The 27,530-nt window shown below is 44.0% G+C and overlaps 1 protein-coding gene across 1 annotated transcript in view; it reads left to right on the top strand.

Annotated features, from left to right (window-relative positions):
• OPN4 (opsin 4) overlaps positions 1–6,991 on the top strand; it is a 35,471-nt gene extending 28,480 nt beyond the window's left edge. Inside the window, 4 exon segments of the mRNA XM_090058706.1 lie at positions 1,144–1,308; positions 5,542–5,618; positions 5,621–5,648; positions 6,811–6,991. Coding sequence (XP_089914832.1) covers positions 1,144–1,308; positions 5,542–5,618; positions 5,621–5,648; positions 6,811–6,991 — 451 coding nt within the window.
• Positions 6,992–27,530: the final 20,539 nt, after the last annotated feature.

Genomic DNA, 27,530 nt, shown 5'->3' with positions numbered 1-27,530 from the left:
AACAATATAGATGCTAGTCTATACTGTGTGTTGTTTAACATATTCATTTGTTTACTTGCACAGGGTTCCTGAAGTAGACTTTATTCAGATGATTTTGTTCCACCGCTTGGTTGTAATAGCTTTCTGTATATGGCTTGTATTCTTTCAGGACAGTTTCTACATGCTATAAATGTTTCTTCATTCTCATTGTGTTGTTAGCATACTCCTGGGCACAATATTTACATCTACCAACTTTCTTCCTTCTTTCAGTGGCTTGCACTTCACTATAATGATGCCCCACACTAGTTTTTTTCTGATTAGGCATTATGATGACTACTTCAAACCAAAAGTACTAAAAAACTAACAGATTTTATGCAAATACTTCCAGCTTTCCCAACTCAAGGACAGAAATGAGACACTGCTCTGTGCATTTGCTGAACTGAAAGTGAAACAAAAATTAATCACAGTTTTAGTTTTGCTTTTGCTTTTGCTTCCAGTCTGAGATGAAATAAGAATTTTAGCTTTGGTTTTTATTTGACCTGCACAGCCAATTAGGTGAAACTCATAACTTGATTTTTGGTTTGAATTATTATGTGAGTGTATTTACCCTCCTGTTTAAAAATCAATAAAACATATATGTACTCTCTCACACACTTCCTAGGGATAATCACCTGGAAAACAATTACAACTTTGAAACTGCCAAGCTTACCTAATATTGTATTGGCATCCATTCATTGTTACTAATGAATTTTATGAAACAATGAATATTTAGAAATGGAAAATTGCACACAGAAAAATAAGGCACTGGAAAATTTTCCAGACATGTTTCCACCCCGCATCTCTGATTTACCCTAACGGACAATGTATAGATTAATAAAGGTATCTGAATAATCAAGAGCCTTATTCTGGAAAGATATCGTTAACACTGGACTCCGTCTTGCTCATGCTGAAGTCAAAGGGAATCTTGCCATTGATTAGCATGAGCAGGACAGAGCCTCAATTTCAGAGCAGTTGTACAGGATGGTATATGGTCTGGGGGTCATTTTAGCATTTCCTGGTTAGGGGCCAGCTGTCTGTCTCATTTTGTGAAGGCATTTATTTAATCCTCCTCTCCCAAGAGTTTTTGTTGTTGTGCCTGTTGTAATAATGCTTTTTTCCCCCCAGGATGTTTTAGACCATTGGCTCTGATGGTGATAAGAAAGAATCCCAGAGGCAATATCAGAGGATGAAGAATGAATGGTAGATGGCCAAAGTTGCCTTGATTGTCATCTTGCTTTACGTCATTTCCTGGTCACCATATTCTGTTGTAGCTCTGGTGGCTTTTGCTGGGTAATTCTAAATATGTCAGCAAGAAAAAATTCAGTGAAACCAGAAGGTGTGAAACTGTAAGAGAAGCAAATGGTGAAAGTCAAAGTAGCTGTCATCTCTCATGCTTGAAGTTAATGACAAATGTTCACACATTGGGGGGCGGGGAATGTGACAAATCCAGATATGCTAACTGCATTTTTTCTCACAATTTGATTTTTTAAAACAAGAAACCTAATTATTGGCAATACATGAAATCATGCTAATGAATTTTAAGATTCAGATTCCCTATGCAAGCGTATTTGAACATATCCATATGGTTACTTGGGGCTAAAAAGATATACTGTGGTGCCAGTTCTTCTCTCACGCTCAGTTTCATACTAATGTAAATCCATTGGTTTAGATGGAATTACTTCTGATTTACAACAGTAGAAGTGAAATCAAAATCAGGCTCTCTGTGTTTAAGTTTCTTGATTCAAGTCTTTTAGTGATGCACATAAAGGTAACAATGAGTACTGGAATTTTAAATGTAAACCATATTGCACTTCTTCCACCTATTAATCTATCAGCATTTGATATCTATGTTTCAGACTAAAGGCATAATAAGTAAATACCCTCTCTTGGGTATTCAACCTAGTTATGAGTATGAGATCAAGCATTAGGGGTCTTAGGTTCTATCTTGCTGCTGTTTTTGATTTAATATGTGATAATCAGTAAGTCATTTAACCTTACTTTTGTCTCACCTTGCCCATTTCTAAAATAGATATGACAAAGTTATCTACATCCAGGAAGGCTTAGATTGTTTTTATTTGTAAAGCAAACTAAAATCCTTAAGTGAAAAACTCTACTGAAATGCTTCTATATATCTGAAAAATAAGGAAGAGGTTATTACAAGCTTTAAGAAAGCAACCAACTGGAAGCGCTCTAAAACCTTTCCCTTAGAAAGGAACAAGCTGGCTGACAGAAGGTGTTCATTTTCTCTAACAAGAGGGTCAATCAGATAAGAATTTAAATCCTCTCCGCAAAGGAAGCAGATTTTCCTCTTAATCATTTAATGTTCCATGATGATTTTAGTAACATTAGGCTGGTGCAACCTTGTCTTCCTTCACACAGGGCATGTCTACACATGCAATTAATGTGCAGCAATAAACTCTGGCGCATATTGCACCAGACCTTATTGCTCCCAGGCATCATGTATATTCATGCACAGCACATTCATATGACCACAGTACATTCATATGAGTTAAAGGAATGAGCCCAGGGGGTCAACCTGCCAGCCTGGGGCTCCTCTGACCCAGCTCAACATGCTGTGGAAGAGCTGGCTGGAGCATGGGGCTTGCTGCTAGGCACCCTCATGCCCCAGCCAGCCCTGCCAGCATCTACATATGTGGTGCTGCAGAGTAAAAAATTCTGCCATAGGACAGTACTTTTGTTTACAAATGCTAATCTATGGAGGAGTTAATTAGTTTACTCCATTCTAAAACCACTGAGACATTTACTATGGGGCTAATTAAGCAACTTGTGTAAACATCTCATGTAGACATGCCCCCAGAGACCAAAGTGGACTGGATATTTAGGGTAGAAAATCAAGGTAGACAAGGGAAGATAGAAGATGCCTCTATGAAAGTCAAGGAGATGTCTTGAAAAACTAAGTGGTAAAATCAAGTAGCATGGGGCCAGAGGCTGGACAGATCTGTGCGATTCAAAATTGTCCTTAGGAACCACAAGTTCTTGCTAGACTTCACTCTTACGCTATACCTTTAATGATAAGCTCTCAAAAATAGGGCAAGGCCTAATTTATAAGCCTCTAGAAGTTGACGTGAATATTTACAAATCCTGCTTATGAAGAAATCTGGAAAGAAAAGTGACTTTGTCTTTTCCTATGTGTTTTTTTTTCTAATTTTGAGCTGTGCCTTTTTGCTTCTTATGGAACCTACTGTGCCTTTAAAAAGATAAACAGACTAAGTCCTGAAGTTCAGAACATACCACTGTTTAACTAGATACATTGTCTCCTAATCTATGCCATGTGGGGAAAGTGTTGGAATCTGGGAGGCCAGAGAGCCTCAAAGACCAACAAAATGTGCAACAGGGAAGAGTAACTACTAATATCTCTTTGGCTGGGGAAGATTAAGTTGACACAATACATGCTCAGTGATGATGTTGCCCTACAGCCACCATAAATGGAAGACTTATGTCATCATTTGGCTCATTAAATACACTTTTCACCAAAACATTGACAACCTCCTCCTGCCCTCCCCCAGTAAATAGGTTTCTAGGAGCTTAAAATGTGAGACAACTTTTCAGCCCAACCAGAACATTTTGCATCACCCATAACAATGTTCTCCAAATATTTCCAGGGAATTTATTCTCCAGACCAAGGCTGTTTAACTTCTGAGCAGCCAGAGGCACCAGCTGCATGGGCTACACATCCCCTGTGGCCTGGACTCCTTCCTTAATGCACTATACGTGCCTCCCCACTGCACTGTGAAGCTCTACATGGGTGCCCTATTCATCCCAAAACACAGCCTTCCTGGGCCATACAGGCTACCCCACCCTGTTCCCAGGGGTAGAAGCAGGCAGCAAAAGTTGAATTGCGGAGAAGGGGGAAGATGGGGACCACAGAGACCCCAGCAGCAGCAACGAGAGGATTGAGGGAGCAGTACCTGAATCAGGAGCCTGGGAGCCATGAATTCATCTTGTGGGCTGCACATTGTTCATGGGCTGCAAGTTGGATAGCCCTGCTGCAGACTAATGATATCACGGTAGAGTTGGGAGCTATGTCTCAAAAGGAGGATAAGGGTGAACTGGTGAGCTGGATACTGTGAACTGAAAACTGCTAACAGAGAAGTCTTAGGTTAGTTTTGAGAAGGAATGTTTGTGGTCATCCATGAAGCAATCCATGAAGAAACTCCACTGATATCTTCAAGGGGCCTGTTCCCATTTGGTCAGAGACCATAAACTGTGTTTGATAAATGTAACAGAAAGTTCCACTAAAAGGGATGATGAGCTCTCACCTTATCTTATTTCTGCTTGGTGCAGTATCATGTTAGGCCACTACATAATATCATAGGAAACTTTCCATGGAAGAGAAGGGGCATTTTGTGCTGCCATAACAGCAAAGAAAGTCAGTGCGTGAGGGAGTTGGGAAGAAGGGTTATAGACCTAAGCACCTGAGAGCAAGAAATAGGTTAATGAGAGCCAGATAAAATTGGAAGCATTGCACTGGGGCTGATAGTAGCTGTTATGGATAATAGCTGATAATATCTCTTTCAGCAAGGGGAACTATGTCTGAGGAAAGGATGTTATCTTTAGGAAAAGAGGTTCTTACTAGAAAGCCTAAGGGTTCAAACAGAAGTGCAGCTCCCCACTGTAACCGAGAACATTTTTCTGGAAGTATTCTGAATTACAGTGTTACCCCAGACCAAACAGCAGTTCATTGTTGGGTTCACGGGGAAGGGAAATCTAGCTGCTAGCCTGCAGCTGGTTTCCCCTAGCAACAGGCCCCCCTGCCTTCCAACCTGTCCCTTTTTCAGAATGGGAGGAGTGAAAGGGAGAAGAGGGATCTCATTCTAGTGGTTCCCAGGCAGCACTGGAGGGTAGGGTGGGTGTATTGGAGCCCTGCCACCTCATCAGGAGCCTTCCCCCATCCTCCAGTGGGGGCTGAAAAAAACTCAGACAAATTCCTCTGCTCCCTTTCCCCCCTTCCCATTCTGAAAACAGCTCAAGGCTGGGAGACAGCATAGACACAAGTTTTGAAATATTTTCATCCAACACCTCATGCAATAAGGATTCACACTTTTGCCCAATCTACCATTTAAGTGGTCTGTAACTGTGCTTGTGTTTAGTCATGGCAATAAACCAGTTTCTATGGCCAGATCAGGCAAAAACTGTCACTTCTATCTGTGCCCTGAGGGGCAATTTAGAATTCCTCCTGCCTATTCAGAAAAGGGAGTTCCTAGTCAATAAAAAAAACCTGGTGATAGCTTGGTTGATGGAAGTGGGATCCATGATTTTAGAGCTGTAAGTCTGGGCTGAACTTGTGTTCAGAGAGATAAAATGAGACTGAGAGAGATAAAGTCAACCCTTACAAGGACAGAATGGAACATTTCCCACTGGTAGGTTAACCCTACCTCCCCCCAATCTTACTGTACATTCCCCTCTTGGGTGGGAGCCATGTAGTACAGTCCTTGGACATGTACCAAATTGTGCCCAACAGTGCAAAATAAGCTACTAAAAAATTAATTTGCATTACTCTATATATTCCCGTGTCCTGACACCCTACATGAACTCCATACCAGCTGTGATTGCCAAAGCTTCTGCCATTCACAATCCCATCATTATGCCATTACTCATCCCAAATTCAGGTAAGTCGGCTCTTTTCAGATAGAATTAATATAGCAAAGAAAACCAGATGCTAACTATTTCCCTGATAAAACTTTCATAGATTCATTGAAATGCTTTTGCTCTCTAGTGCATGAATTCTGCTTCCCCTGCTCATATTACCACTGCAAAAGGGCATAAAGCCAAAAAGAAAAGAAAAAAAGAGAAAGAAATCCTGTTCTGAATGCCTTATAAATGTCAGTGGAGTTTGTACTCAGAACAAATTACTGTGCAGATGGGAGCTAGAGACATTGGCAGGGGGGAATGATCTGTATTCATTGATCACAGATAAAAGGTAGAGACCTTTCCCAGCTAAAACCAAGTTGTATGGTGTTTTGCTTTAAAATATCTCCTTGGGAGATGAATACATTTGTCAGTGTTCCAAATAGTACAGTTTCTTAAATTAATCAGGCCAGTGAGAACTGTAGTTTGGTAAATGAGTCCATTTCTTTCCTGTGTTTAGGGTCTACCCTTAACTCTTCAGGCTTTCACAGTTCAGGTGCCAAGTAACTACTTCTCATTAGCTAGAACATTCAGGGTCAGTCCTAAGGCAAGTGTAGAGAAAGGCCACACAATATTGCTTCACCTCTCCTGAAAACCTTTTTGGGTTGCGGGGTGGCATCTAATGCAGAAAACAAATCCTAGGCATCACATAGGAGGAATGGTTTACTGTACAGTGTATTACAGTACTATACAAATAGATACCCAGGAGGAAACCAGCTGCTTATGAAAAGATTAAAATAATTAATTACATAGTTCTTCTTCAAGGTTCTGTTTAACTGGCTAGAAGTTTAATTTTTGTTCCAATTTTAAACTTTAAGCAGATAAAACATTTTAATATCTACTTTCAGTAGAAAAATGACATTTTAATATTCTTATCTGCCAAGCAATGTCAATACTAAACCCAGACTCAGCAGAACACTATAAATCACTCATATTTTATTTCTTTAAAACAGTTTTACAGGGCAATTGTGCAAAAGAGAGCAGAGATCTGGGAAACATTGTCCCATATGCCCAGTAAATTTTAATCTCTGCAGTATGTGTCTGAACTTCTCAATAAATACACTATTGATGGTGAGCAGATTTTTATGCTGGCAGTTTTATTTAGGCAGAGAGAACTGATTGGTTCTATTTCTTATTTACTAGAATGGCCATTGTAAAATACATTCCATGCCTTGGATCCATCCTGAGAGCATCCTGAAAAGACTCCAAGTCTTACAGCAGCTATCCTTCTACCAGATGAGCCACTGTTGCCAGTCGGTGTTCTGATATAAATGGGTTGCAGAAAGAAAAAAACCAAACACCCGTCTTCTGTCTCAGATACTAAATCAAGGAAAGTCCATGAGAGGTGTGTGGTTTTAAGTGCAGAGTAATTAATTTTCCTGTAGAATCATAGGATTAGAAGGGGCTCAAGGGTTATCTAGTCCAGCCACAGATGCAACACTTGTTGTTCCTAGACATCTGTCTAGGATGATTTATCTAGCTTCTTGAAAGCCTACAAAGAACAAGATTCCAGAACTTCCCTTCTCCCTACCATAATTACATCTAGGATTTTTTTCCCCCTGAGATTTAACTGAAAGCTGCCTTGCTGTAGCTTAAACCCATTGTCTCTAGTTTTACCCTCTATAATAAGGAGGAACAATTGTACTTTTTCTTCCTTATATAGGATATTTGAAAACTGTTGTCATTTCCCCCTTTTTTCCTCCAAGTAACATACCTAGTTCTTTCAACCTTGTACAGCTTATGGCCCAGCCCCTTTATAATTGTTAACATTTGCCTCTGGATCTTGTCCAGATTTTTTTACAACCTCTATAAAATTTCGTGTCCCAAACTGGGCACAGTAGTCCACCTGAGGTCTATGCTGAGTAGAATGGTACTGTCAGTTCTCACATCTTGCATACCATTCAACCCAAAACTGCATTTCTTTTTCTTACAATGTTATTACATTATTACTGATTCATGTTGAACATATGATCTTTTATATCCCCAGGATCCTTCTTAGTGCTATAGTGAGCTAGTTATTGCTGTTCTGTATTAGATCATTTGTTTTTTTCTTTCCTCAGTGTATTACCTTACATCTGCCTTTGTTGAATTTCATTTTGTTGTTTAAGCCCAGGGCTGCCCAACTAGCAAGCCAGAAGCCACATGCAGCTCACAAGGGGTTAACTTGTGGCCCCCTGAAATGGTCTGGGTACTACTACTCCCACCATTTCAGTGCTACTGCCATCATCTCCAGGCTCCTGCACTCTCCGCCTGCTTGCACAGTCTCTCCTCACCCTGGGTGTAGGGCTGGATAACATTGTCCATAGGTCCTAGGGAATCTGCAGGTAGCAGCAGGGGAACCCAGGAATCCTAGCATGATATAGTAGAAGGGAGGGAGGGAGGGAAATTCACCATGGAGTGTTGCAGGGGGGCACATGGCACACCATACAGGGGGCAGAGATGCTGGCACTGTGTAGGATAGGGGGGATGTGACGGGCAGAACCAAAGGGGTTAATGAGCAAATTATAACAAATAATGTCTGCTTCTTGGAATCATCTGACAATTGGCATGACAGTTAATATTAGCTAAGGCAAAGCTTGCAAGATTGTAACCTGCAAAATGTACCCTGTCTGTCACAAGTATAACCTTGATTTTAAAATTAACTGTCTGTACCGATCATAAAGCTAGATTGGGCCCCAAGAAGCAGAACCAGAAAACAGAACTGCAAACTTTAGCTAACCTAGTGGTTCTTGCTTGAAGTTCAGTCAAAATGACAAACCTGACCACAAGGTATAATTAACACACTCCAAAAAAATTCCAAAAAAGGAAGTAACCAAGTGGGCTGAATTTAGGCGGAATAAATGCTAATCTCAGACCCCAAAGCAATGTGATGTGATTTGCTTACTGGATAAACCCAAGTTTAAGCAGTAACCTATTATTATAATTTCTCACACCTTTTAATCCCATAGGGTAACAACTGTAGAGTAAGATTGTTAGTGGCTCTGAAGCCAACAGATTAGCTTAGGGCAAGATATAAACGAACACGTACATCAGGTGACCAGCAGGAAGGACAGAACAGAACAGTCATTGCTGTTCCAAGCCTGAACTCCAGACTCTCAGTGTGAGCAAGGACCAGATTCTGACTAAGGGACCTTCCCCGGTGCTCCCTCCGACAATGTAGATTGGGGACGCCTGACTTCACTGAATCAACTTGGCATGTACCTGGCGCTGAAGGACTATCGATAAGTTGCCAATCAAGTGGGAACTCTTTGTCAATTTGTTTGTCTGTTGTTACTATCACTGCCAACTCTTAACTCTTATTGTTGTATTATCTGTTTATTAAATTAACCTTTCTGTTAACTGTTATATGTGTAAACTATATTTTGCTGCTAAAACATATTTTTGCTGCTATAAGTAAAATTTATTTTTACTGTTATAAGTGAAACTTGTCTTTACTTCACTCCCAACTCCACCTCCCCTATCCCGAACAAACAGCCCAGTGGCTGATACATTTGCAGCACCCAGTCAGCCTGCAACCAAATTGATACACTCACAGTGCCCAGTTGGCCTGTGACAGTGGGACCCTTGCCATGCAGCATGGTTAGGGTGGAATGGCATGGATTGCAGTGCACGGGGCCACCACATTGCTGAGGGGCATCTGCCACATGTGAAGCAGCGCACATAGCACATGACCCAGGGGGCATGCCGCTCCTGTCCTCTTAGAAGTGGGACAGCCCTGATCTAAGTTCATGTCTCTAATTAATCCTTTGAATTTATGATATTCTACAATAAACTGGCAACCTGTTCCAATTGTGTCCCATCTACAAGTATGATAAATATATTCCATTCCCACATCCAAGCAATTAATATCAAGAAACATTGACCCCAAAACAAATTCCTTCAAAAAAATACAACATTATGGTACTGGGTGCACAACATCTCATAGGAGGCAGTTGTTGCCCTGTGGGGTCAGGCCAATGCTCAGGATCTCAGTATTGCACTGTTAGACAGGAGGGCATGGTGTACAATTGCACACACACACACAAATCAATTAGGCACACACACACCCCCTTGGTGCATACACACCCACCAAGCGTGCACACACACACTACCAACTCAGGCACGTACATATCCCAAATTACCAGCCTAGGCACATGCACATCTATCACCAATTCAAGCACCTATACACTATACACAGCAAAAGTTAGACAAAAATCAATACCTACACACTCAGTACACATACACGGATCACTAATTCATATAACACACACACAATGACATACACACACCCATTCACCAGTTCATAACTGTGGAAGAAATCAAACTTTTCGTTGTGGTTGAATCAGAACTGACAGAGCCAGCCTTCCTTTATTTAGGGCTATACTGTGATCACAGGGAGAATTCCATACAGCAAGGGGAATCACCCACTTGTCTGTTTCAAAGGAATTCTCAAACTCTATAAGTTTACAGGCATATTTATACTTAAGACAGAGAGAGAAAAAAATATGACCTTGGAGAAACAAATAGGAGTAAATCACTGGCCTGACACACACAGGCAATTTACTTAAAGAAAAGGGAAACACTGTGCTTATAGGAACGGTTATCAGTTTCTGGTTCTCAGAGAGAAAAAAACTAACATCCACACACAGGGTAATATATCAAGACAAAAACAAGGCATGCAGGATTTTCTTATCTTAGAACATTTTTCTGAAATATGCAGTATCAGCACCTCTGGTCTCTGTCTCTTTTCTTAGTCAAGTTAAGAGCCTGGTTAAATTTATTTCCATACAACAAAACCACCGACCTACACATGCACACAGGTGAGTTCGTAACTTGGATGGTACGGTATGTGTATGTGTGTTTGGGCTACTTGGGGGAAGGTTAAGGTAAGCTAGAAAATGTAAGGAGTGAAAGTTGCCGGAACCGGGATTAGAAGTAATAGACTTGAGAAAAGCTGGCTGAGGAACTGAGGCTTGGGGTGACTTAAGGTCAAGTGGCCCTGGGGTCACCTGGTGCTGAGATGGAAGCAAGGGAAAAAGTTCAGTGGCAAGGAGGAAACAGCCAAGAGACAGGGGCAGAAAGCTGGGATATCAGTGGAAAAGGCAGTGGGAACAAGGCAATAACAGTGGCAGAGATCAGGGGGAAAAGGCAGTGGGAATGAGACAATGGCAAAGAAACAGGGGTTTGCAGGCAGAGAGGAGCTCAGGATGGCTGGAGCCACAGGAGCATGGGACAGGTGTTGGAGGTGGTGGTGAGCCAGGAGCAGGAGAGGAAAAAATGAGACAGAAGTTAGAGGGGCAAGAAGCAGAGATTGGAGCAGGGCTGGAACCGTAGTAAAGCACAACCCAACTCAAGGTTCCAAATAACAGGTTTATTAAATGAACACTGTACTGTACAGCTTGGTTCTTGTAGCAGGAGAAAGAGACTCAGTGGAAGGGCTGGAGTCCAGGTAGGGAAAAGAAAGAATCCAAGTCCTTGGTTGAAAAGAGGATGGGAGTGATAGCTACCTATCCAGGCTGGGAGGAGGTCCTTCATGGCCCTTGGGGGTGTTTCTCCACCAGGTGCTGTCGGGGGGGGTGGTCACTGGCAGGACCTCTGGGTTGATAGACAGTGTAATGTGGAGCAGGTCTGGTCCAGGTGAAGATGTTGATCCCAGGAGTCAGTCAGTCTTCACTACCCCTTTTTATGGGGCAGACTACCTATGATCTCCTATGGGTAGGGCATGTCCAGGGAAGGTCAACCCTGTTCCAGAGGGTTCCAGATGTTCATACTGAGCATGTGCAGCCTTGGCACAATGATGGGTTGCCTCATCTCTTGTTTCTTGAATGCTGAGGTGGTTCCAATGGCTGGGCTGTTGATCCAGGTATTGCTTTTGATGGTGGGGTGATTTAGTAGTATCATTGTGTTTCACTCATCCATTCACTCTTGTTTCAGGCATTCAAGGAAAACCAATTTACATAGGAAAGGTTACAGAATTGCAACATACTTACACAACAGGGCATGGGGACAAGACGAGAACAAGATGGGAATGGATACTTGGCATCACTACAGACACAGGCTTAAACCATATAATATTAATATGAAACAATAAAAATCAATGCACAAATGATAGGATTACAATATAAAACAGTAAAAATCAATACAAACATAACAGAACACTATTTACAATATATAAAAAAGGGACCTATTACAATAATAGCATACAAGGACTTAGCTTACCTAGTACTACTTGTAATCACTTATAAAGGATAGAGAGGGCGGAGAGAAAAGTCAGAAATGGTTGGGGAAGGGGAGGGAATGTATTTTTAAATAAATAAAAAAACTGGGAGTTTTGCTACACAGTGTATAGGGACAAAAAGCAGAATGAAAGTGTTGGCTATAAAGGACCAACTCATGGGATCATAATAAATTCTAATTTATTGGACATGTGAAGTTACCAATAAAATCATAAAAGCAAACTTTGAGTTATGAGTGGTACTGGTCACCTTAGCGCACACACATGCACTCACTCATTCAACCCCATGTCATTTAAACACATGTAGTAGAGTGTACAGTAGCTGCTGTGAGAGCACTGGTATTAGTATATCTATCTATCTGAGGCCCTGGATTCTGCTGTTGATGGTCAGCTTCCTTCAAGGCAATGTCTTCTCCAGAAGGGGATTGTCTACTTGTCCTTCTGTCCTGGTAGGTCAGGTGGTGGATGAGAGGGCACCACTGAGGGTCACACTCCACTGCCTTTTATCCCATTCTGGCAGACTTGTGCAATCCCCCAGCATAATCTTGGCTGCCCAATCCAGAGCTCGCTGTCCCACATGGGTTTTAAGTGGGTTTACAGTAAGTGAGTTAGGTTAGTAATAGGATACATTTACAGTCTTTGAAGTGGATGTTTTAGTTCTTCTGTTTTCTTTAGTGACACTGAGCTTAATTGAAATGTAGATGCAGTTTCTAGGTTTCTTCTGCAGAAAGCCACTTCATCTTTTTGGCTTGCTCTGAGCTTTGCCACACCCATGTGATGAGTGTGCTAGGTCTCTACCAATACTTAGAAGGAAAAAGAAATGCACAAAATGGCAGTGGGGGTGGGGGGGCGGGGACGGTTGCAGGCAAGAAGGGGCTTCTGTTATATAAATGTCCAGATGGGAAGTGTACAAAAAGGGTTTTCTGCTACAAAAGAACAGGAAACTAAAGTGCCAAAACAGGATGGAGATGGAGATGTTTTGAGAAGATTGTGATATTAATTGGAGAATGAAAAGATGAAAAAGTGCATGCGGGTTACTATCACTACATTGTACTGTCAAGCGAGCAAATACATTTCTAGAACACTGCTTTACTGACCAGAAGTTTGGAATTTAGACATTTGAAAGAAACTGGGGCACTTTTACACATGCTCCGGCGCATTCCGATCAGAACGCATTGAAGCAGGCACAATTAATCGAGTCTGATGGAGCGTTCTAATCTGAATGCTCCAGCATGCTGCAGTATCTCATGTATTCAGCCATTTTGAAACGTGGGATGGTGAAATACACAAGATGCTGTGGACATTTTAATTAGAACATTTCCCAAGATCTCCCAAGAGCTACTCTAAATAAATGCCCTCCCCCTGAAAACATGCATAGGCACCCTGGGTTACTAAACAATGCTCGAGGGAAGGAAAGACTGTAAAAACAGATAATGTGGTAGAAATAGCTTTATCTTCAAAATTAGACAAATCAACAAATCCTTCAAAGAACCATTTTTCTAGAAGCTCCCCAATAGTTCTCTTTTGCTGAGCTAGGTACTCCCAAATGTTGTTTCTGTAGAATATAAGGAAGCAGGCCAGCTCTTTGGAGGCAGGGTCTTCATCTTAGTCATTAACGGCTTGTTAATGTTCATTTTGCAAAAGTTTTTAACCAATCTGTAACCAAAAAAGTTTGAAGCCCAATTTTTAATTCTTAAAATTCACACTCAACACTGTCCCCTGTGAGTGCTGAGCCTGGTGCCACTCAAAGGAGACAGGGACAGGCTTGGTACTTCATTGGAGCATCCTTACCCCCTGCAAATAGTGCCTGGTTTGCACTAGCCAAGCAGTGAGCCCAGTGCCACTCACAGGAGATGGGGCCGTGCTGTCTGGGTGCCAAGCCTGGTCCTATCTGCTGTGAGCGGCACTGCCAAGCGCTGAGCCTGGCTGTGCCTGCCGAGTGCCAAGCCCAGTTCTGAGCTCATCACTCAGCAGTACCACTCGCAGTTGATGGGGTCAGGCTCAACGCTCAACCGGCACCGCCCAGGCAGTGCCACTTGCAGGGGATGGGGACATGGGAGCTGAGCACCAAACCCAGACCCATCCATGTTCTCTGTAAGCAGCGCCAGGCTTGGTGCTCAGCTGGCACGCCTCCATCCTCTGGGCCACACCAGCTGAGCATCAAGCCTGGCACTGCTCACAGCAAACAGGGCCAGGCTCAGCACTCGGCTGGCAAGGCCCCATACCCTGTGAGCAGCACCAGGCTCAGTGCTTGGCTGGCGTAGCCCAGACAGCACCATTCATAGGGGATGGGGCCACACCAGCCAAGCCCAGCCCCATCCTCTGCAAGTGGCCATGTGGAATATGTCCACCTTGCAGGTGCCTGGCCCACAGTGGGGCATGCACAGACTGTTACAAGTCGACCCATTCTGTCTGATCCAAACAGTTAAGTCAACTTATACATCAGATCTACAAAATTCCTAACTTTAACAACAACAAAAAATGGAATTGATTTATATACAGCATCAACCTATACACCATGAAATACAATACTTCTGATTTCAATTCACAGTATGGCAAAGATACTGCTCAACTTAATGCTTTGAAAAACAGTTTTAAAAAAATTTGGGCTCTGACATAGTGCACTTTCAATGGTGTATCCTGAATTTTTTTAAAAGAAATACTGCTTTAAGAAAATGTATATGCATGTTTCTTTTCTACTATCTTTTTTCCAGAAAGGGAGAAACCTAAAGCCCAGATACTGCAATCAGATTTTCCCAGGCATATTCCTGCAATTATGCAGATTGAATCTTAGCTAGCAAAGGAAAGAATAGTGATACTGATAAAAAGATGTTATAAGTTCATATAACAAGCTGAAGCACCAGAATGCTAACTTCTACCAGCTATCATGAATACCAGATCTTGGAAAAACAGAAGGTTGAAAGTATTCAGACAAGAATTTTTAGGGGCTTCTTGTCTCCCTTATTTACTTGAGTTGAACACTGCACACCTTGACTGTATTAAGAGTTCTAGCCGAACAGCAAGTGACATCATCAATTTAGCAAAAAATTTAAAGTTATTACACACAATGTTCTATATATATTTAGGTAAACTGGCAAAAGCAAGACAATTTTGTTTTGCTCTTGAACCTCTCCCTTTGACTGTTTGATATTTCTTTAGCACAGGAATATCAATGAAAATATTAGCATTCTAAACATGTACATGCAACCTCCTCTCCCCCCCATCCAAAACTAGAACAAATTCTACCATGTATTTTGTGCCAAGACTGCTCAATCAAATTATAATTGGCTCCAATTAGCACTCTCAGGAGCTGATAAAATTATCAGCCTACAGCTAAGTTGTACTCCAGATGAAAAAATATTAATGGTCTACCAAAGTCTAGCATCACAGTGGGCTTCTGTGGTTAAATTATACCACTTTAGGAAGCCACCAGCACACAAGGCCATGGTTTAGACAGCATCACATCTGACTACCTGTGACATCTCACCCCAAATGAGGAGGTAACATTTACAGCTGGGTCAGCTGGGGATAGCCTTTAGAATGAGTTCAGAGCAAGGCTTGAACTTGCACCTCTCCACCCCCAAGTTCTGCCACTTATGCCCAAAGGAGAAAATAATTTTTTCATGATTTTGAAAGATCTCAAGGAAACTAATTTCCAACCAGATTTTTCAATGCAAGTTAATCAGATTTGGAATCAACGTAATTCAACAGCATTGTAGCAGGGACCTGACTGAGGTCTGCACCTACTGGAGTGACAACTACCAGAATGCTCTGCAGCCGGTATACTCCCACTCAACCCTGAAGAGCAGTGAGCCTATGAGCTGACAGTGTTCTCCTTCGCACCTCCAGTCCCTGAGTGGGATAGGGAGCCAGTGGACAACACACTCTCCATGGGCCTATTTGCTCACCTGGAGTGAGAGCCAGAAGCCAGGCTCCACATGGGCCCAGGGCCCAGCCTGAGAAGGGAACAGGCAGCCATCACAGCTGATGCTGCCTAGGGTCCAGAAGCTGTAATTGCAGGAGCTGATGGGCCCCTCTGGGGTTCTTAGCACACAGTGGCAAAGCAAGGCAAATGGGGGCAGGCAGGGGTCGTTGGCCCAGGCCAACCCAGAACTTCCTGCATAAGGCAGGACCAGCCTCAAAACAGGGAGGATACCAGTGTAGGTGTTGGCCATGTCACGTCCTTCCACCAACAAAGCCAAGGCTCTCCCCACAGAACCCTGACCCTCAGGCAGCCACTGAAGGACAGGTACCTTTAGGGACTCCACAGGGGTTCATAATACCCATGGCTCCAGGCTACCTGAAGGACTTGGATCAAAACAGGCCAGCCTGCTTGGATTGGGCTAACAATGGGGCAAAACTTGAAGAGCCCCGACTGGCTGAAGAAAGGTAGTCGTATTATGCTGCTGGGGCAAGGCAAGGCCTGAAGCAGACATGGGCACTATTATGTAAGTTATACTGGTTTATTCATTTTCTTACATGGCCTGGACATCATTGACCACAGACCTTTAACAAGAGCCTCAGGCTCAGCCAACTTACGCTGACCCCAGACCACTTGGTTTTCTTCCTTCATGAACCTTTCTACCTAGAACATGAAGCCAGGCACCTACTCTGATCACCGACAAAACACCCAAGTGGAAGGAATGGGGTGTAGGGAAAGTGGAGCCCTACGGAACTCTTGAGCATTGTTACCTGCACCAATCTCAACAAACCCTGCACAATCAGGTACCAACTCCTGACTTCACTGATAGTTACACCAAGTCATGGCAAGTGAAATATAAAAATAGGGGAATAAGACACCTGTTGAGCATGCAGCATCCCACCCCTACCCCAGTGGGACCACTCAACTCAGATCCCTCTACAAGCATACATGGGAATTGAATTTGGAAAACAAAACAGCATCCATCTTGTAGGTACCTAAACTACCACAAGTGATAATCCTTAACTCCACTGGATTTATGAAATTTTAAAACAGTATAATTATAGAAGCTTGGGGCTTTCAAGGACCAAGTGAAAGAGATTCCATAGCTTCCTTCACTAACCAGTGTTTCATCATCCTCACAAATATCCAACCTAAATCTTCTTTTTTTGGAAATTAAGCTGACTTCTTCTTGTCCTTACCTCAGTGGTCAAAGAAGACAATTAATTTGCATCCTCTTTTTAACCATTCTGGGCATGTCCAGATGAGCCCACACATGCCGCTTACAGCGTTTCAAACCCCTTTGAGATGCTGCAAGAGGCATGTGCAGGAATGAGAAAATGTTCCCTGCACTGCAAGTTTGCAGCATGGGGGCAAAATTAGAACCCTGGATATCCAGGGGTCAAAAAAACCCACACAGAAAAAAATAGTGGGGCAGGGCACAGCCTGAGGCAACTGGAGGCTGGGTCCTCCATGGAGATTCTCTGGCTGCCAGAGCCGTAGTGCTGCACAAAGGCCAACTCTGCACCCACAGCCCACTGGCAGGTGGCCCAGAGGGGCAGATGCCTCATCTAGGTCTAGCAGGAGTGCAGCAGGGCACAGCCAGGCAGCAGCCCCCACTGCCAGACTACTGCAGTAGGTAAAGGGTACAGGCAATTGTCAGGGATGCTTCAGCAGTCCAGCTGGCACAAGGAGTAGTGTCCCCAAGTACCAATTGGCTGGGCCCCAGAAGCTCCTGAGAGCAAGTAGCCCTGAAGCTACTTGCCAAGGCAGGGCAGCTTTTTATGCTCTAGCTCCCCCTGGCTGCAGATCTGGGAGGAGCCAAGTAGGGTTATTTTTCCCCGAGTGGCACAATTTGGTCCACAACAAAATGCATGTCCAAGCACGTGCACCGAGGAAAAAACCCCAGCACAAATTTGCACCGCTTCTATTGGAGCTGCTGCAAGTGCACGTGCTTGCATGTGTGGACATGCCCATTGTGTCTCTTGGAAGACTAATATCATATTCCCCATTCCTACTTCCTTCTAGTCTACTCTGGACTATACAAGCCTAGTTTCTTCAATCTTTCTTCATAAGTCACATTTTCTAAACCTTTTAACATTGTCCAGGAAAGCAACGGGTATCTAAAGTCTGTCTACATCCTTCTTATTATGTGGGATCCAAAACTGGGCATCACCCCGATACAATGAAAAGGCAGGAAAGGATCTTGACGTCATAGTTGACTCCAAGATGAACATGGGCTGGCAGTGTGGGGAGGCAGTCAGGAAGGCCAACCTCACCTTGTCATACATCCACAGATGCATCTCAAGCAGGTCCAAAGAGGTGATCCCCCCCCCTCTATGCGGCATTGGTCAGGCTGCAACTGGAGTACTGTGTCCAGTTCTGGGTGACGCATTTCAAGAGGGATGTGGTCAGCATTGAGAGGGTCCAGAGGAGGGCCACTCACATGATCAGGGGACAGCAGGGCAGGCCCTATGAGGAGAGGCTACGGGACCTGAACCTGTTCAGCCTCCACAAGAGAAGGCTGAGGGGGGATCTAGTGGGCTATTATAAACTAGTCAGGGGGGATCAGCGGGCATTGGGGAAGTCCCTGTTCCCCCGAGCACTGCCAGGAGTGACCAGGAATAACGGTCACAAGCTGGCAGAGGGAAGGTTTAGGCTAGATATCAGGAAGCACTACTTCACGGTCAGGGCGGCTAGAATCTGGAACCAACTTCCAAGAGAGGTGGTCCTGGCTCCTACCCTGGGGGTTTTTAAGAGGAGTTTAGATGAACATCTTGCTGGGGTTGTTTGACCCCAGGATTGTTTCCTGTCATGGCAGGCGGTCGGACTAGATGATCTACTCAGGTCCCTTCCGACCCTAGAAACTATGAAACTATCATTTTCAATGTCTTCTGTTAAATGCTCCTGTTAATACATCCCAGAACATTTAATTTTTTCACAACACCATCAAATTTTTACTCTCATTTTGCAGGTATACCATTATGAGTAGGCTTGGCAGGATTCTACTTTTATCAGTAAACATTGATAAACATTGATCTCACCTCACACTCAGATTAATAAAAACAATATATCCATCATTAATAATCAAAATTTATAGGAAGGGATCATAAGAAAAATGATGGCTGATGTAGTGTGTGATAACAGAGGAGTAGTCCACAGAATCATGCTGACTAGTTTGGATTGCAACTCCCAGAAACCTCAGGGGACTGGGAACAAAGGAACAGGAGGTGACAAAGTGAACAAGGGAGCTATGGGCAAGTGGACCTGGGACAGATGACAGCTCTGCCACTCAGCTGGCAGCAGTCCTACAGTAGTTACATTTGTCATTAATAAATGGTCTGCCCCTACACTTGTAATTTCACAGTTCTATGAACTGAAATTGATAAAATCAACATAAATGCTGAAAAAGAAAGATCAATATTATCTGTCAAAATTATTTATAAAATAAAAATTGAATTTCACCAAACCTAACTACAGCTTGTACCTCCTTTTCCTCCATATTGCTGCCTAGCCAGATAATACCTCATGTTGTATATTTGATTTCTCATTCCTAAGTGCAGCACATTGTGACTGAATTTGTCAAAAAAAATCACTTTTAATTCTACTCCTGTTCCCTTAAGTGCTAATAACCTCTGCCACCCAAATGTCATCTTCAGATTTTAGAAGTCTGCTCTCTATTCCATCACACATGTTGTAAATTAATATATTGAATAAAACTTGACCTAGGACAGACCCCAACTGAGATATCCTCACAGTTTGACAGAATATTATTAAAAACTAGTCTTAAAGAACAATTTTTCATCTGGTGGACCCACCTGCTGATGGTTACATCAAGAATATATTTCCTTAGCTGGATTTTGAGAATGGCATATAGGACAGCACCAAAAACTTTACTAAGGCTAAAGTATAATCTACTTCCCCTCCGGTCCCCTTGAACTCCTTTCAAAGAAGGAAATTATTCTGTTCTTGATATAACCATACTGGTTGATGCTTATCTATGTATTATCTTTTAAGGAATTCACCCCTCCCACCCAGCAAGGGAAAATAACTTTTGGAGTTAACAATAGGGTGGCATTCTATTTCCTTTTAGTCATCTAAATGACAGAGTGTTAAAGAGATGGCATTTCTGGCACTGACATGCAGCTAGGGATTTTATTTCCCAGATGCACAACCCCTGTGTGTGTATACAGCTACACAAGCACTTACCTGGCACAAGTCCCAGAAACAAACTGAAGGCAAGGAGGAGAAGGAGGACAGACCTCCAGCATTAGCTTTAACTTCTGAGTGGTCAGATCACTCACCTAAGAAGCTAAAAACCCAGATTTTAGGTCCGCCCCTCCTCCACCCCAGCCCACAGAGGTTTTGACCTTGCATCTCTCTTGACTTCCCAGTATGGCATTCTAATTACCATGCCACAGATCAGGCATTATCCATATCCCTCAGTGGCATTTATTTTGAAGCTGACCCAGTACTCCTTGCATTTAATAGTCATTGGAAAAGTTGGATGGTCATGGAGTGTAATGCCCACTAATCATGGATGTTTAGGCTGCCAACATTTCTGAGCCATGGATGCTAGTATAAACATGCTCAGCCTATATGCACAGTATATGTGCCTACACATGCATCAAAGCTACTGGAAAATAAAATTGGTATCTGTGCACACAGGTACACAACTCCCATTTAAAGGGCCAGAGGGAAACCAAATGCTACCCCATGTAGTTAAGACAGACTTTGCTGAATTTAGTAGAATGAATATGCTGAATAATGACCTTGAGACTATAAAAGATTCTCTATTTCTTATTTCCAGCTTGTTTATTGTCTGGTAGCCTGTGTTACATTTCTAAGTCCCCTCTACACATTACAGGTATTGTGCAATTAAATGGTTAGTTGTGCAATTACCTTAAGACCCACTACAGGTGCAAAGTACTTATCACATTAGGAAAAGCTCCAGTCAGTTACACCAAGTTACACCATGAAAATGTGCACTAATGTTATAGCTGATTAGCATCAAGCTTTATTTGCACATATAACAAGGTCTCTCTCCTGTGGCTGGGAGCCCCATCAGCTGCCCAGGCTCTCAGCTGTAGGGGCACACTATGCCCAGCATGATAACCCCAGGTCCAGGGGAACTCAGAATCAGGCTCCTCCTGCACCAGCAATAAGGTGCAGTGGGATCTAATTCATGGTCCCACAATAACACCTCCTGCCATGCACATATGGCATGGCAGGAAGCATGACTATGGATTGTGTATTAGATCCCATTGCACCTTTACCTGCATATGTAGAGGGAGCCTCAGGGACAGAAGGTTCACGATGTTTTGTAGTTTATTTCCAATTTATCTTATTCTTTTGTTTTCTAACAGTATTCTTCATCAATGCAGTGGTTTTGCAGTCAAAATTACTTGGTATGTAAATACATTTATTCTTTTTTGATCTATAGTTAAATATGGCAACTATTGAACTTACACCATGGCTGGAAAAATACAAAGCAAAACTGGTCCTTTTTTGCTATTTCAAACCCTACTGTCTTTTTTATTTTTTGAACTTTATGTCATTTTATGCAGAAAACACTGACATATCCACGTGTCATTTGTGTTATGTTCATTTTTTTAGACATCTGTAGAAAAAGTAAATGTCATAGTGCATACCACTTCTGCTATACAAGTACCAGTCTTTTAATATTTGTCAGAATCAAATTGAGGAAATAAACAATGATTTTTTTCCAACCCCTAAGCATAAATTAAGCTCTATTCACTAGACCTGCCAAAATAAAATGCAACCCATAGCAAACCATGCCAAAATGGGATGCCCTGCTGAACTTTCTGCTTGGTTCCAACTGGATGGAGTTCAGATGCCTTAACTGGGTTATCTTTAGTTTAACCCTGGTTTGGAGGAGTGAGAATGTTCAGAGGGGTTCAGCAGGCTAAGGTATCTGAGCTCTACTAGGCTCCTTGACTGAACAGATTTCTCTTGGCAAACAGTCAGTGGAAATCATGTCTTTCAAAACTGAACTGTGCTCTTCATGCTGTCCAAGCAGCATATTGTCAGTAGGAGTCCGGAGAAAAATGGGAGGAAGATCCTGAATAAACAAAAATCCTAGAAAGCACTTTTTGCATTATTTAAACATTTACTGTTCTGTAGTCATGGCCCTAAATAGAACAATCTGGTTATACGTGTAGTTTTAAAACATCAGAGGTTGTTATTTTTTCCTGGTAAACATAGTTTATGCTAGAGAAGTGCCTTGATAAGGAAGAGACTAATTTACTTTTGTACATTTAAAATAATTATAGGAATCATGTATTTCCATTAGCAATAGTGATAGAAAAAATATTTCCCGACTCTTACATTGAAAGGGCACATGCCTCTTGCCCTGCCTCAAACCCCTTTGAGGTAGGGCAAGATGCACGTGTGGGAATGATAAAATGTTCCCTATGCTCCAAACTTGCAGCATGGGGAGAAAATAAGATCCCTGGATACCCAGGGGTCTAAAAAACTGTTCTGCAATATAGTGGAGCAAGGCAAGGTTCAAGACCATGCCCGGAGCCAGTCCTCCAGAAGAGATGCTCTGGTTTTGGCCAGAGCATCTCTTTGGTGTTCCTGCTGCCCCTGGTGCTGCCCAAGGTAAGTTGTGTGTGTGTGTGTGTGTGTGTGTGTGTGTGTGTGTGTGTGTGTGTGGATGGGGGGCGTTCATTTCATAGACATTTGGGCTGAAAAGGGACCCTGGAGGATAATCAAGTCCAGCTCCTCACCCAGGGGCAGAAAGTCGGCAGGGATCATAGGATCCCAACAAGATAAACATTCAAAAAAGTGTCTCAAAGGCATTCCAAGTGGGTGCTTGAACCACCCACAGCAGCAGTCTATTCCAAACCTTGGGGGCTTGGACGGTAAAGAAGTTCTTCCTTATGTCCAGCCTGAAACGGTTGCAGAGGAGTTTGTGACCATTCGATCTTGTCATCCCTTGAGGAGCTCTGGTGAACAGATGTTCCCCCAGATGCTGGTGAACACCCCTAATAAGCATATAGGTGGCCACCAGATCGCCCCTGAGCCTGAGCTTTTCCAGGCTGAAAAGTCCCATGGCTCTCAGCCTGTCATCATAAGATCTGTTATCCTGACCTCTGATCATACATGTGGCTCTCCTCTGGACTATCTCAAACTTCTCCACATCCTTTTTGAATAGTGGAGCCTAAAACTGGACACAGTACTCTAGCTGTGGCCTCATCAAAGCTGAGTACAACAGGAAGATGATGTCTCGGGATTTGTTTGAGAAGCATCTATGGATGCAAGCCAGTGTTTTGCTCACTTACTAGCTGCAGCATCACATTGAAAGCTCATGTTCGTCTTGTGGTCAATCATGACCCCCAAGTCCCTTTTATCTGTAATGCTAACCAGCGTAGCACTACCAAGCCTATAAGGATGCTACAGGTTTTTCCTCCCAAGGTGGAGAACCTTGCATTTTTCAGTGTTGAACACCATCAGGTTCTCATCCACCCATTTCATGAGCTTGTCAAGATCTGCCTGGATCACCCTCCTGTCCTCAGGTGTGGATGCTTTACCCCAGAGTTTGTGGTCATTGGTGAACTTGGCCAGCCCACTTCTTACACCATGGTCTACATCATTGATGATGGTGTTAAAAAGTAAGGGCCCTAGGACAGAGCCCTGAGGGACCCCACTGGTCACAGGGCACCATGACGATTGACTTCCATCAACCACCACCCTCTGGGACCTGCCATGAAGCCAATTCCCCAGTCAGCAGATCGTGGTGAGGTCAAGGCCACAGTTTAAAAAAGCTTTCTTGGCAAAACTGGTTAAGTCAAGATATATGACATCAATCTCTTCCCCCTTCTCCAGGCGATAGGTCACCTGGTCATAAAAGGAAGTAAGATTGGTCAAGCAAGACCTACCCTCAATAAACCTATACTGGGTATCCCTCAGGATATTGCCATCTGCCAGCCTATATAGGATGGTCTCGGAAAAGATTTTCCCCAAGATAGAGGTCAAGCTGATGGGTCTGTAGTTTGCCAGATCTACTTTCCTCCTTTTTTTGAAGATAGTTACCACATTGGCCTTCTTCCAATCACTGGGCACTTCACCAGAGCACCAGGAGTTCTTAAAGATCTGTGCCAGAGGCTGAGCTATGATGCCTGCCAGCTCTTTGAGTACCCTTGGGTGTAACCAGTCAGGGCTGGCTGACTTGAAGGAATCCAGCCTGTCAAAGTGTTCCTTTACAAGGTCAGCTTTGATGGATGGTAGGGAATCTCCCTCATCTGGGCCTCCCTGTCCCACAGTGGGCAGGGGTGTCCCATGGGACTGGTGAAAAACCTGACACAAAGTACCCATTTAGCAAGTTTGCTTTTTCCTGGGCATTGGTTGTCAGTTGTCCCATCTGGTTTAGCAGGAGTCCAATGTTGCCCTTGCTTTTCCTCTGGCTCCCCACATATTTAAAAAAGGACTTTTTATTGTCCCTGATATTTGTAGCTAGCTGGAATTCCGTCTCAGCCTTGGTTTTCCTAGTTCACTCTTTGCAAGTCCAGACCAGAGCAGAATATTCTTCCTTGGGGGTGGATCCAGTCCTCAATCCTTTGTGGGTCTTCCTTTTAAGATGCAGGAGGTCCATTTGGAGAGTGGTGGGAGGGATGTCCCCAAGGCTGTGGGGGGTGAGGACCTGGCCCAGATCCCTGCAGCGTGCTAATCCGGCTTTGCAAAAGAACAGGTCACATGGCTCCGGGAGGCACACACAGGCACCATGTCTCCTGGAGCCCTGCGACCCACTCTAGTGCAAAGCCAGCCTAGCAAGCCACATGGGGCTGGGCCAGGTCCTCACCCTCCCCTGAAGGCACAGGGGGGCAGAGGCAGAAGCCAGCCCTAGGGCCTGGCCCATGGTGACAGGACCCGGCAGGACCCATCTTGGCTTTGCACGGTTCTCATGTGCTGCGTTGGGTGGCATAAGCATCCCGGGGCTTGCCAGGACCTGTCTTGGCTCCACACCATCCTCACATGGCAGGCTGGGCAGCGCAAGCAGCCCAGGGACCATGCAGCTCGTGCTCCTGCGCGCACCTCCTGGAGCTGTGAGACTTGCTCCGGTGCAAAGCCAGACTAGCAAGCCACAGGGATCTGGGCCAGGTCCCCCCCACCCAGTCCCAGGGAAATCCCCTCCTGCTGCCCTGTCAGGCAGCAGAGCAGCCCTAAGGGCAGCAGGACCCGGCTAGGCCTGGCACACAGAGACTGCATGCTGTGCTGAGTCATATCACCATGGGCCCAGCCCAGCCAGGCTGCAGAGGGGCCCCAGGACTTGTCTGGGCCTGGCACGCAGTCCCCATGTGCCACACTGGGTCCTGCTACCTTGTGGTTATCCCAGGTGGGTGGCAGGAGCAGCCCCAGGGCTAGGAGGACTTGGCTGAGCTCAGTGCATGGTCCCCCTGCTACTGCTGCTGCTAAAGGTTAGTTATGGGCCCTAGGCATGGGTGCTGGGGCCCTCCTTGGTGGAGCTGGGATCCTGGGGGGCATGCCCTCCAGGCTACCTGGGACCCTGTGGGGGATAGAGGCTGTGGTAGTCCCTTCTGAGGACATGAATTCTGTTAAGTTTCACGGAGATGGGTGCAGGGGTTTCTGGGAAACTGCACCTCAAGCTTCTGAAAGCAAAAATTGTGACATGTATGACCTTGTATGTGTTAAGGCACAGCAAGATGAAGCCAGTAGGGATGGTAGCCTGGGACCCTGGGCAGGGGGGCTGGAGCCCTGTGGGGGCCAGGAGACCTACCCCTCCTCCTCCCATACAAGGTCCCCCACACCCACAGTGCCCCTGGCAATTGCTCCACTCCTACCCACATTCCTCCACACCCATCTTCCCCCACACCCCTTCTCACCTATTTTCTGCAAACACCATATCCCATCATATGTGAAGAAAACCAAACAAACCATCAACACATATAGGTATTTAAGATTTATTTTTTCATGATGATAGAGACACTGTTAGGCTTCCAAATTGCTTTAACACTGTAAATATATTAATAAAGCATTACCCAACTTATCACTGTTTCTCTCTCTAGTGTGCATGTGCATACTCTAACTGTGGAAGAACATGGATTTGGCGGGGGGGAGGGTGTTCTTTTTTTTTTTAAGTGGATTTGGGATGCTGCTGCAGCAGTCCAGCTGGCACAAGGGGTAGTGTCCTCAGGTATCAATTGGCTGGGCCCCAGAAGCTCCAGAGAGCAAGTAGCCCTGAGCTGCTTGCCAGGACAGCTTTTTGTAGGAGTGGGGCCAAGACAGGGCCGCTGTTTATATTGCTGGGGACAGCACAGGTGCTGGCCCCTGTCTCTAGCTCCCCCTGGCTACAGATCCAGGAAGAGCCAGGCAGGGTTATTTTGCCCCAAGTGGCACGATTTGCTCCACGACAAAGTGCATGTCTGAGCAAGTGCACTGAGACTAAGAGCCCCAGCTCAAATTTGCGCTGCTTCTATTTGAGCTGCTGCAAGTGCATGTGCTTCTGTGTGTGGACGCACCTGAAGTGACTATTCAGAATTGTTCCTACAAACATATGTAACTGTGCAGTATTCATGTGTAGTACCGCTGCACAAAAATAGAATTGTTAACTTTCAGTTGCTCTTGGTTCATTAATGACCTATACTCTAAGGGAAATCCAGGCAAGTTTTTTAGAACTTGGAGCACAGACCAACCATCACATTCTAAGCCATTTTTATGTGGTAACAAAGCTCTGATAATTTTTCAACATATCCGATTAGTGGATAACTAATCTATCCACTCTGAATCTAGCTAACTGAAGAAACAAGGAGGAAGAGCTGTTGGATACAAGTCAGAACTTGGAGCATAAACCTGCTTTATCTTTAGACTGCATTGTGAATGCTAATGCACATACCTAAAGTAACTATTTTCACTGTTAGTAGTAGACATTAGGCCTATCTGAATCAACTACTTCCCTATTCACATTTGGCCAATTCAGAGGACAGTAATTCAATTTGAAGATTCGGACCACTGCCCTGACTATTCAGCTGAATCAGTGCCAGTTAAGAGAGATTTGGAGATTCGGCCATAGACTATAATGGGGAAATCACCGAAATACCTATAACTTCATCATTTTCTGGCAGATCTGGATGAACATAGCAGGAATGGTAGTCTCTTCTGAGGGCATGAAGCCTGCTAGGTTTCACAGAGATGGGTCCAGGGGTTTCTGGGAAACTGCACCTCAAGCTTCTGAAAGCAAAAATTGTGATTTGTACGTGTTAAGGTACAGCAGGATGAAACCAGAAGGGATGGTAGCCTATAACAGGGGCCTTCCCAGTGCTCAGGCAGAAACAGCTCACAAAATGGAACAGAAAAGCTGCAGACAGAGGCTCATGTGCCATTTCGATGCCCCTCCCCCAGAGCACTGCGATTAGAAGATCACAGTCACTAGCCAGCTACAGGTGTCAGACTTTCCCCCAGTGCTCTCCCTCCTTCTCAATTTCTGTTCCACTGAAAGGCTGCCTTCCAAATCTCTGAATCTTTTTCCAAGTCTATTTGGAGGTGGTTCTTTCTTTTGGTCTCCCGATTTGATTCAGATCCGGCGATTTGGCCTCCAAGATCAGGCCAACTCTTCTCCAAATCAAAAATCAGCAACCAAAACTTTGCACACCATAGTAGACATCATTATTTTATTGATGGCTGGCCAACTACCTCTCTCTGGATAAAAGCTGCCATCCTAACACCTGCTTTTTCTTGGTCTGGAGTAAA

Source organism: Crocodylus siamensis, chromosome 7, assembly GCF_052110815.1.
Source record: "Crocodylus siamensis isolate JL-2025a chromosome 7, ASM5211081v1, whole genome shotgun sequence".
Taxonomy (NCBI): domain Eukaryota; kingdom Metazoa; phylum Chordata; order Crocodylia; family Crocodylidae; genus Crocodylus; species Crocodylus siamensis.
This window is presented reverse-complemented; position numbering and strand designations above follow the sequence as displayed.